Here is a 12,201-nt window from a genome sequence, read left to right on the forward strand (position 1 = left end):
TGCTTATTTATAATTCAAAATGTCCGTCCATTCGTCTGTTGGCTAGGATTAGAGGAAAAAGTAATTTTCTCATTTGCTATTCAATGGCTGAAAATTGTGTTAATATTCCCTTTATAGCTTGACAGTATGGACCTCATTTATTGGTCAGTTAATTCATCCAGTAAGAGGGAAGGAAATGGGGTAAAAGGGTTGTATAATGTTAATGATCTATTTCTTGTTAAAAGCCAAACTTTTCTATAGTGGGGGTTGATCTGTCCATCCGTACGTCCCTAACAAATAGTTTTGATAGCCCTATCACCATGACGTTACAATGTTTCTCTTTTACGGATTTTGTCATCCTTGTTAATGTTATTAATTATCAGAGATAATTACTCTTTTTAAATACTATCGCTCTATGCCTTACAAATTTTATTCTCTTATTCTTCAATTAAATGTTCATTTTATCATCTCTTCAAATTCAGCTTGTAATAAAATTAGAATGCCTATGATTCATTATGTACACCTCCCCCCCCCGTCTCTCTCTCTCTCTTTCTTTCTCTCACTCCCCCCCCCCCAACCTGTCTCTCTCTCTCTCATTCCCCTGTTCGCTTTCGGTCTCCCCCCTTTCTCTTTCTATCTCTCTTGCTCCTTCTCTTTTTCTCTCTCTTCATATATACATTACACATAATGATTCGACTTTAACATTTTACGTTTATATCTGTTTAATATATATTTAATCAGTAATTATTAGTTTTATATTTACACCCAATGTAACAATACATGATTTAACGTTTTGCTCCATTTTTTTATCTTATTTTTAAGATTGAAATCCTAATATTCTTCATTTCAATTTATTGTCCTCAAAGGGTTGAAATGTTTAGTTTAATATCTGACCACATTACGGGAGTGTTGCATGAATCATTTTATTTTAAAACTAAGTTTTCTTAGATTTACTCAATTATAAATTTAAGTTTTCTGTTTTATGAATAGAAATCAAATACTTCAATGTTATTTAAATAGCAACATGAATTAAAAAACTGAATTTATGATGCTAAAAGTAGAATAATGGGTCTTAACGTTGTGGTCAATGAGAATTTAATAGGGATTATTGGAGCACTATGAGTTTTATACACCATAAGGTTGGAAGATTCGAGCTTGATTATAGACGTTTATTTCCTATATAGATCTGTCATGGATCTTGATGCAATACCGCAGGCCGTTTTGTACATGTTAAAAATTGGAAGATTTAATTAAATAAAAGTAATCACAAATATACTTAGTAAATTATGTAGATCAATATTCTGGAAACTCATTGTTGATGGACAAAAGCACTGAAGCATCTATAAGTGCTGGACCAAATGGAGATAAGTTTGAATATAAAGTATTTGACATTTCTTTTCAATATGAGAATAATGTCATAAATGATGGTAAAACCTGTACAGATTATTCAAAAACAGATTTGACATATGAAGATTGTATTGTTCATCACTTTGGTGAATACCTAAAGGAATCCTACGGTTGTAAATTTATCCCACCATGGATAGATGTAGATTGTACTAACACTACAGACCAAAGCCATACTGAGAAAGATCTGGATCCAGACTTGTTGGATAGGGCCTGGGTTGACATTGATAAACTAATAGATGGCATTCATGTAGAAACTATGAAAAGGTGTAAACCACCATGCAAAAGGTTAGTCCTTCTTTTGATTTATTTAGGACCAACATTTTTTTTATTTGCTAAATAGTGATATATATTATAGACTCAAGATTCAAAAGAAAGAAGTTGATTTTACCAGTAATTATGAGTATGGCCCTTTTATCTCCATATTTTCTGATGAGGATACTATCACAGTAAATACGGTTTGTGTTATTCTTTATTTTTACAAAAAAAACAATTAAATAATAAAGTATCTTATCAAATGCCTATTTCTATCTATAGATTTTATATTATAAAATGCATTTAACATGTTAACTTCAATGGAGCTTTTTAAAAAAAATATCAACCAACTATTGGCTGATGGTTGTAATGGGACTATCAGACTGTTTCAACTCCACTTGAATTGTATTTGCAGGCAGTGTACAGTTTCAATGTATTCTCACTCATAGTTGAGTTGGGCAGTGCTCTGGGTCTTTGGTTAGGATTATCAGCCATCAACTTTTATGATTATGGTAATTTTCTTTTAAATTATATTTCAATCATAAATTTAGAGTTATAGTAAGATAATGCTGTCTTTAATTAAAATTAATGCAAATAGGTATTTAAATTTTTAATTTTATCTATTAAAGATTTTTGTTATTTTAGTATATTTTAAATTAAAGGGATAGAAATGGTTTTAATGGAATTTTTAAAACTGATTATAGCTTTATATATAATACAAGATGTCTATTATAAATTTATTTTTTTATTCAATAATTGGATATATTTTTTTTCTATTTCATAAGCAAACACTTTTCAGGAATGGAAATGGTTATGGGGCTGGTATCAAAGTTTAGTCGTTTTATATAAATTTATGTTTAATATCTTTGATCATATTTGCTGATCTAATGTCTCATACCGATATTTTTTAGAATGAACAAAATTGAAATATAATAAAATATCTAATGTAGCTGTAAAGCCATTTATGTAAAATCCTTAGCGCATGTAAACAACAAATTGCCGCACACAGTTCTCATAAATTCACAAAAGTCGTCTTTAAAACCTTGCCCAACAGGTCACTGACACACTACTCACATAAATTGAATCAACAAATCAAAATTCCAAAAAGGATTTTTCTTTCCTTTCTGAAAACCACTGAATTACCAATACAGTACCAAAGGAACTCACAAACTGATGAATCAATTTTATTTTTGTCTGCAAAGTTTCTTCTCATAGGTCCCAGGAATGTTTACATCTATTTTGGGAGAGGTACCAATACTATCCCAAGTAAATGACGCTAGCAAAAATTTACAAAAAACAAAAAATTAAATTAAATTCTGTCCTATGTTCATATACCTAAGTCAGTTAGTCTATATTGACAATTTTTACAGAATATGTATTATTTAATTTATCATATTCATAAAATAAAAAAAGTATATACAGTATGAATTATACCTTTATTGAAAAAGAAAACAAACTTACTAAATTCATAAAATCACTAAACCTCTGCAGCTATGAAAAGATATTTGTTTGCTGGAATATTCCATGAAAGCTTTGGTTTCATCCCTAAAAAAATATATATCCCCATAGACGTCGAAGCTTTTTTTTTTTTGGGGGGGGGGTAAACATTTTTTAAGGAGGGGGTAATTGATATTTGAGGGGGGGGGGTAAACATTTTTTAAGGGGGGTAATTCGTATTTGGGGGGGGGGGTGGGGTAAAATGGCGCAAGAGGGGCGCGGCAAATTTTTTTTACCCCCCCCAAAATTTTTACCCCGGGGGTAAAATTTGCTTGTAGGGGGGGGGGGGGTAATTACCCCTCCTGAAATCTGTTGGCAGGGGTAAATTTAGTTTACCCCCCCAAAATTTACTCCTGGGGTAAAATTTTTTGGGGGGGTAATTTAAATTTTATTAAATATTTAGTATTAAAATGCGCGCGAAGCGCGCAAAAAATTTTGTTATTAGAGATTTTTAAAAAAAATTTTGGGGGGGGTACCCAAACTTTTATAATCAAGGTTTTAAAAACTTTTAGGTACTTTAAACTAGTAGTGTCCAAACATTTTAATCAATAACCTAAATCAATTTGTCGTCATATCCTTTATTATCCTTGTAAGTATATAAGATAGGTTCGAATCTTGGCCCAAAAACACGTCAAAACAGTGGTTCAGGAGTGCAACATAAATAACTGGAGTAGCCTATATCCCGTCCTTAATAGCTAACTCTTTTGCTAGCACTGACCTTCGGACCTTCAGGGTTAACAAAACTTGTTTTAATATCATAATCTTTTATTTTAATATCCGTGGAAAGATGTCTATAATACGATGCGAAAATAGCTATTATCTTTTGTCTTGTAGATTTTATATCAGATTTCACAGATATTAATTAGAAAGCGTAAGGATGTTCCATTGTGATTGTTTATTTAACAGTTTTTTTAAAAGCAAAAACGAAGCTTTTCTATAATCATGGTCGGTCCGCCCGTCCGTCCTTAACCGTTAGCTTTTTTGTTGAACGGTTAGCTCTTTTCGTTAAATTAGACATCTTATAATTGTCCTATTGATTTCAAAATTTATAATTTAAAAAGCGTAGCAACTCTATAATCGTTACTAGAATGTCTTTATGTCCATTTTAAACATATTGATTCTTAGCTTTTTACAACAACTATTTATGTAATATTATTATTCAAATGATATGATTTTTGGAATACTGATTTCTAGGACAACAAAGTACAATGTTAAAATTCTTAAAAATGTAAGTATGTCCTGAAACACTATCCTGTATTTAGTTTTTATATTCTGATTATTCAGTTCTGACACTCTACAAGAGTTACTGTTCGTTTGTCCTTCTTCTGATTTTAGAACTTCGCTTTTATGGATGTTGTCATCCTTGTTTTTATAGAAATTACAAACTAATGTGTAATTAATTTTACACAGACACATTACCAGGTATTTCTTCAAAACCTCAAATTTTTCTTTTATTAAAAAACTAAAATTTTACCTTTTATAAAAGTATTTTTTTATTTGTTTAAAAGACAGATTCAAATTCAAAAAAAGCAACATGTTGTGTGTATGTCTGTTATGAAGAATTTTTAAAACTGGTTGTTCTTTACAGTGAAGCCTTATAGGTTGGTTCGTCCTTTTCCCCTAAACCGATTCTATGAATAACTTGTAGAGTAGCTTTACTGGGGAAAAATCCGACCCATACTCTAAATTATGTATTTATTCTAATGAAAATAAAAGACTATAAAATATTATCAAAATTAGACAAATTTAAAACAATTTAATATAATATTTAAGTAAAAAAGCATGTATAAAGACCTATTTATTAAAATGGGGAAATAAGATCTATAAAACGAAGACCCTAAAAGGTAAAGTGAGAGACAATAACCCTTTTAATAGAATGGTCATAGTACAGCTAAAAAATTGTTAGCAAATATTGTCAATATAAATTAACGTTAGTAAAACAACACAAGAATCATAAAATTAGAGGTTTCGTGATAGAAAAAACAAAATTAAAAGAAAGAAAATTTGTAAAATTAAAAAGGACATTGAAAAAACATTACTAGAAAAACTAATTTGAAACCAATAGTTTAATGTATTCTTGAGGTAAAATAAAATAAAATGTGATCTTACTAATTTATGAAATGCTTATTGTAATTTAGTTGAGATATGCACACACTTTTAAATGCAAAATCTTAATAATCAGGTCGCCAATTTCCCTAAAACATAAAAATCAACACAAAAATAAAAGTCATCCTTTTTGTCTCTCTTTTTCCTAAGGCTTCAGGGCCTATAAAAGTAAACCTGGAAAAGAGAAACAGTCAGTCGTGATACGGAATTACTATATTACACATACTCTTTAAAAAATTCTAAAATTTAAGGGAAGACTCCCTTCTCTTGCTTTGGAATTTTCTTGAGGGTCCTGGCGGCTCAAACTTAGGATTTTCATTTAAAACACACCTAAAAAATAAAAAGTTTTGTTAGATAAATTCATAAATACTTTGTTAAATAAATTGTAGAATATCATTTGATGTTGGTCAATTGAGATATATTTAAGGATAAGGCCTTCTTAGGGCCTAAAAGCTTAGGCATCCGAACGGATAGTTATCTCCAAGTTTTTGTTCTGAAGAGAACTCCTATAGCGTGGTGCCCCGCACCATTAAATTGCAAGTCACTACGGGGCTAAATAGGAATAACAAAGGGAAAGTACGGTGGTGGCCCAGCCACTAACGGTTGATGATAGCTCATTATCTGACGGCCGACACTAACAAACCGGATCCTCCCTCAAGCTTCTGAAGTCCAGAAAAGTTGGAGATCGTTATCTATTCGGACAATTTAACATTTTCGGATTAGAACTCTGAATAAGTTCATGTCTTAAAGGTAGTTTTACTTTGCTAATACTCTGGAAGATCGGTTCGGAGCTAGCCTAGTGATTTTCTTACCTGACAAAGGTACCTAACAAAGAACTTCACGCCTCACGGGGATACAGGCAGCAGAACGGAATATTGTAGTCATGTTCGCATGGCTCTAGTAACCACAATAGATACTTCCAGCCCAAAAGTGTTGACAGAGTTAGATACCTAGGAATAAAAAACTCTTAGACTAAATAGCAGTATAAAGTTATCAGTAATATTTTAATACCATTTTCGGATTAGGGCTTCTAAGCAAAAGACTATCTCTTAAGCGTATTTGGATTTAGGATCGGTGTAATATAATACCACCATTCTAAGGTTAGATATACTCGCCGAACAGAGAATAATGCGTCACTGATCTGGAAAGGAGACATTGGTGAGAGATTGTAGTCCTGTGATAAAGGATTACATTTGTCCCTGGAACCCGGAGGTGACCCATAAAATTGGTTCCGTTACCGGATAAACCCAGGTAAGATTTAACCTTTCCTTTAGGGGGGGAGAGGGCTACAAAGCCACTAAATAAGTCTTACCGCTAGATATCCATAGTCAAAATTAACATCGTATTCTTCTAGCCTCGAATATATATCCTGAAAATGGAAGATAATATTATTGATAATATAGACGAGGATGTATTAAATCCTCCACCATATAACCCTGATTATCAACCTAACCTAGATAATACTGAAGATCAGTATTTACACTTAGAAAATATAAATGATCAAATCGAGGAAATACCTCGAATTCAAACTGAGCCTGAGGTTCACACTATACCAGCCATGTTTGTTTTAAATAACAGACGCAGAAATAGAATCTTGCATAGGCCACAATTACATCTCAACCCCCAAAATGAGATAGAGCATAATACACAAACAATAAAACAAGAACAAACAGGCACAAAGCCTAAAATTAAAAAAGAAAATAAACCATCATCAGATCCACCAGAATATGAATCTGAATCTAGCGACTACTCAGAAAAACGAAAAAATAAAAAACATACAAATAAAAAATACAGACACTATGATCCTCTCAATCCTCATGGCTTTGAGGATAGGCGACATCATAAACATCATGAACACCGTCACAAACAAAAAGACAAACAAAGCGATAGCGACACAGAGGACAGAAGGAAAGACGATAAAAACTTCTCAATGCCAAAGAGAATGAATAAACGCAGAGACAGTAGTAGTCCAACATCAAGTTCAAGTTCCAGTTCATCTGATACCGAATCAGATTGGGACAGACGAACATCCTCTAACAATAGAGATAATAGAAATAGAGAGGAAATGATCGAAATGAACATATTAGAAAATAAACTAACCTCTGAACAGATGGATAAGTTGAGACTTCTCCTCCAAGACTCGCCCAGCCATACAGATCTAAATATTAAAAAAATTATAAAACTTATCCCAAACAATCTAGTATGGGGTACTGCTGAACATGAGCGTATTTTCCGCCAAATAAAATACCTTGGCAAAATACCTAACCTATATGGGGAACAAACCAATCCCTATACCTTCTTCAACACTTTTAAATACTTAGAAACATATATAAAACCATTCACCCATAGTTCCTATAACAACATAATAATCCACTATTTTAACCCAGAATCAAGGAACAAATTGGACATGCTAGAAATAGATCCTAATGTGCTAAGTGCACAGGATTTCGTAAAAGCCATCCTAACTACCATAGGTGCCGAAATACTTGGGCCACAGGACTATGAAAGGCGCTTCCACACCTATAGGATAACGACAGAGGACGAAGACAGACCAAACAAAGCTGTCATAAATCTAGCCGCAATGTTGCAAAAAACGGGAAATTCCCACGAAAATCAAATGGCTAAACTTAGAGAAAAAGTGTGTTTTTATCTGGTACCGCAATATTTGCAATCTGCATTTTTGGCAACAACAAATGTACCAAATTGCACAAAAGAGACAATACTAAACTGGTTTAGCAACAATCGCAGCTATTATCATGCAGCTGTGGACAGAAAAAGAAGGATGGAAAAACAGAAAAACGGGAATGTTAATCAATTAGGAAAAAATCGTCTAAATTCCCTAACAGCCAAAAAAGAGACACCAAAAGATAATGGCAAAAACAAAGGACAACAAAATGATAAAAATGCCAAAGATGTATCTACAAAACCTAAACCTGTTTGCGAACATTGCAAAAAAGGACATTATAGCAAACATTGTCTTAAACACCCAGACCCAGCTATAAGAAAAGCTAACGGGGAATGGTGGGACAAAAAGAAAAAAGAGAAGGAATTAGCCAATCGCATAGTTTGCCTCCTATGTAATTCTGACACCCATGGTAGTGCCGATTGTCACTGGTACCCCAATGTGACACCGGCCCAAGAACAATGCCCTAGATGCCTACATTATGGGATACCGAGACGTCATCATCCCCTAGCAGCGTGCACATTACCACTGCCAGCGGAAAAAAACGCCTAGGGCCGCCGAGTACTTCTCAAGAAATCAATAAAATACATAATACGGATTCTTGGGAGATACCCGGCGCCCCTGACAAAGGGAAAAACTCACCTGCTATAAACAAACATCAAATATCCATTCCAGTAGCAGTCACACTCACTCTAAAAACAGAAATAAATAATGAAAATCAAGAAATTAAACTACTGGAATGTTCAACCAATAAAGACAAACAAAATAACCCTGTAAATATTCCACTTAATTATGATATTCAAGATGAATTTGTAAATAATAAATCAGCAGCCCCTGGCAGCTTAAATGAAGGTGACCGCTGTGATATTGTAAATAGTAATAGTATAAATAATGACCAAATATTAGATATCAATTTGACAGAAACCATACCTGTCAAAGAAATTGTAAAAAAGGGTATATCCGAAAAACTACAAGAGCTTAAAGAATCAGAAAACGAACCAATTAATGACAGTAATAGTAGCAACTTACCCATTCCGAGCGAAGACAAAGCCAATAGCACCATACTTGAACACTCAACACTATATCCTAAAATAGAAATAAAAAATGTTAGTAGTAATTCTGATGATACCCAATCTATTGAAGAAAATGACTTAAAAATTCTTTCCGAAGAAAACCCTTCAATGGAAGATACCCCTGAATATGATATAGATGAAAACGATCTATTAACAGATATTACAGGATTAACTAGGGCTGAAATCATGGCCGAAATCGAAAAAATTGAATTAGACAGTGACAAAGACTCTATATCAGACTTAAGTGACCTAGATAGTAGCGATTTTAGTTCAGATGAGGATGAAAAAAATCCCCCATCAATCTCCGAATCCGGATTGGAAAAAATATTTGAAAATTTCGAGTATCGGGGAGAAAAATCTGTAGAGGAACACTTATTGAATATCAATCAAACCATAGCTAACGTAGATATTGCAAACAAAATAAAAACAGACGAACAGACTGAAGTTGAAACTATCGCTACCGGCTGTATTTACCTGGACGAATTTGATAATGCAGCGTCTGCTAGGGAACAACATAAAGCCGGAAACATTGAGCAGTCATTTTTAGAACCTGATGATGAGTCTGAAAGCAGAATAAAATATAAAAAACATTATTTTAAAAATGAATTATCATTGGAGAATCGTGTAAAAATTGCAAAAACAATATCGTTTTTGAGTTATTTACACGAATACCCAAACCAAAATAAACTTATGACAATTATTATGATTGTGCTCACAGCCATGTTGTTGGGAAATTATCTTGCTCCATATGGGCTATTGACAATAATTTTCCTATATATCAATATACCCAATGGGAGATATTTCCTGCAACTGCTGGCTGAGAGGACAACCGACATAATTGACATAGACAAATTAGAAACAAATCTGGAAATAAAAACAATTCAAAGCCACCTAGGCGTGCTGGACAAGATCCAAATTCCCGTGGCAATTAATGGCAGCAAAATAATTTTTGAACTAGACACTGGGGCCGCAGTAAACTGCGTATCAGAAAATATCTTACTAAAAGTGCTGCCTAATTACCACGAGATGGAGCTTTGTTCGGCCTACCGTTTGTCTTCAGTAGAAGGCAAAGCAATAAGCGTCATTGATGCCCGACGCCTAGGGGTCGAGTTTGAAGGGGTGGGAAAAGTGTTCTTGGACTTCCATGTACTTAAAGAAAAGAATATTTGCCTATTAGGACGCCCATTTTTGATCACTTGCAATATAGGCATGCAAGTAAAGGGGCAAAAGGTCTACATAGAAATAAATCCTAACAGAAGGAAGGTAAAAAATCCTTTTGCTGTCAATATCAAAAAATTAGAACTAGCAAAGGGAGAAGAAAAACTAATAGAACTGGAAGTCAAAGATAAAGACCCAAAACAAGAACACTTTATCCCACACCTTTCAAACATGTATACTCAAATTAAGATAAAATACAAAATGTATTCAATAACCAGGACAGGGGAAAATAAACTCGCGGTGTACTGTGAAAATGTGGGAGAAAATCCTCTTATAATCAAACCAGGCGGGTTTCTGATCTCTCTCCTGCCTTGCCAACCTGAAAAAGACAAAAATTTAGAATTAAAAGGTTTTAAAGCACCTAAAATGGGTTCAATTAAATCAATCGCTGTCTTGAGAGGAAACAATGGAATTAAAGAGCAGCTTAATAAAATAAAAAAAGGTTCCAATATTCTGTCAAAGACGCGCGATTATCTATTTAAACCCATCCTAAATATAATAAAATATGTTAAAAATAAAGTAAAAAATATTGTAAATAAATTATTGGATAAAATACCATTTAAAATAGTGCTAAAAAACGTATAAAGCCCCGCTCTAATGTTGATATTTTTAAGAAAGATAAAACATATGTTAACATAGATAAGATTATTAAAATAAATAGTGTAAATACAATACAACCAGAAAATGAATTAAGTCTCGAAGAAATAGCAGATATTTTTGGGGATAATAAAGAAGGAATTGAGTTGACTGCGCCACTACCCCCACCACCGTTAAACTTAGAACAAATATTAGGAAAATTAAGCTACATAGAGGACCAAAATGTAAAACAAAGAGTAGCTAATCTTTTATTTAAATTTGAAAGTGGGGCGTCCCACAACTTCGATATTGGGGAAAGCATTGAAGAAATGGATTTCCCTTGCCCTGAAAATTATGATAAAAATACTAAAATATATAATCTCTCCCTAACCGATACGCTCCATCTTAGATATTTCATAGACCTGTGCTTAAAAATGGACATTATAGAATGCTCCCCACCCAGCCAGCAGTTTGGGTCACCTGTTTTCCTTACGAGCCGTAAGGATAAACAGGCGCCCCCACGCATAATCATTGACTCTAGGGGGGTAAATGCTAGTATTCCTTACAGCGTATCATCGATCACAATGGATCCGATGAATACGCTAAAAAATCTGCTACCTAAAGTAAGATACGGGACTTTTGTAGATATTAAAAATGCATTTTATAATCTTAAACTATCCCAAAAAGTTCTTGATTCAGGAGTGTCCTGCATTGTGACTAGCTTTGGGTGTTTCCGCTTCAAGAGAGCCATCACCGGCTATGCGGGAACACCCAGCCTTTTGTTGCATTATATATTATCAAATATTCATTTAAATGATTTAAAAATTAATGACATAATAGAATTGTTACTAGTTTGGTTCGATGACCTCTCAATTTTCAGTTGGTATGAAGAGGACATCGAAGAACACCTCGCCAAACTAGAAACTTTTCTGTCCCGCCTTAATAGGCTAAATCTAAAATTGAATTTGGACAAATGTACTTTCTGTACAGACTTAAGCAAAGATAAAGTAGTTGTATTAGGCTATCAAATAGGCCAGGGACGGATTACCGTCCCTGACAAAAAGGTCAAATATATAATGCAACTAAAGGCTCCAAAAACATTAAAAGAACTTCAATCATTTATAGGAAATCTTCAATACTATAGGTCACTTTTACCCCTACCTATCCATGGACATATGAATGCTTTGTTCCCCCAAGTAAGGAATTTTGATTGGAATGAAGAAGCAGATTTTCATTTCAATAAAATCAAAGAAATACTTGCGTCTGATAATCTCAGCAATGAATCAGCAAGAAATATAGACTTTCAGATGTTATATACAGACGCCAGCAAGCATGCCATAGGTTCCAGCTTGCTAGGATTCGAACTTAAAGACCTTTTTCAATCCGAGCTGCCTAACTTTATGGACATGC

General features: G+C 33.5%; 1 protein-coding gene across 1 annotated transcript; it reads left to right on the forward strand.

The window, feature by feature from the left end:
• Positions 1–1,200: 1,200 nt before the first annotated feature.
• On the forward strand, positions 1,201–2,587 carry LOC145328858 (uncharacterized). Its single transcript, XM_080172766.1, has 4 exons — positions 1,201–1,671; positions 1,742–1,841; positions 2,054–2,150; positions 2,438–2,587. The coding sequence occupies exons 1-4, from the start codon at positions 1,298–1,300 to the stop codon at positions 2,485–2,487; spliced, it is 621 nt and encodes a 206-aa protein (XP_080028892.1). The 5' UTR covers positions 1,201–1,297; the 3' UTR covers positions 2,488–2,587.
• The last annotated feature ends 9,614 nt before the right edge of the window (positions 2,588–12,201 follow it).

Source organism: Acartia tonsa, chromosome 9 (genome assembly GCF_053477335.1).
Source record: "Acartia tonsa isolate MP-2025a chromosome 9, ASM5347733v1, whole genome shotgun sequence".
Classification (NCBI taxonomy): Eukaryota; Metazoa; Arthropoda; class Copepoda; order Calanoida; family Acartiidae; genus Acartia; species Acartia tonsa.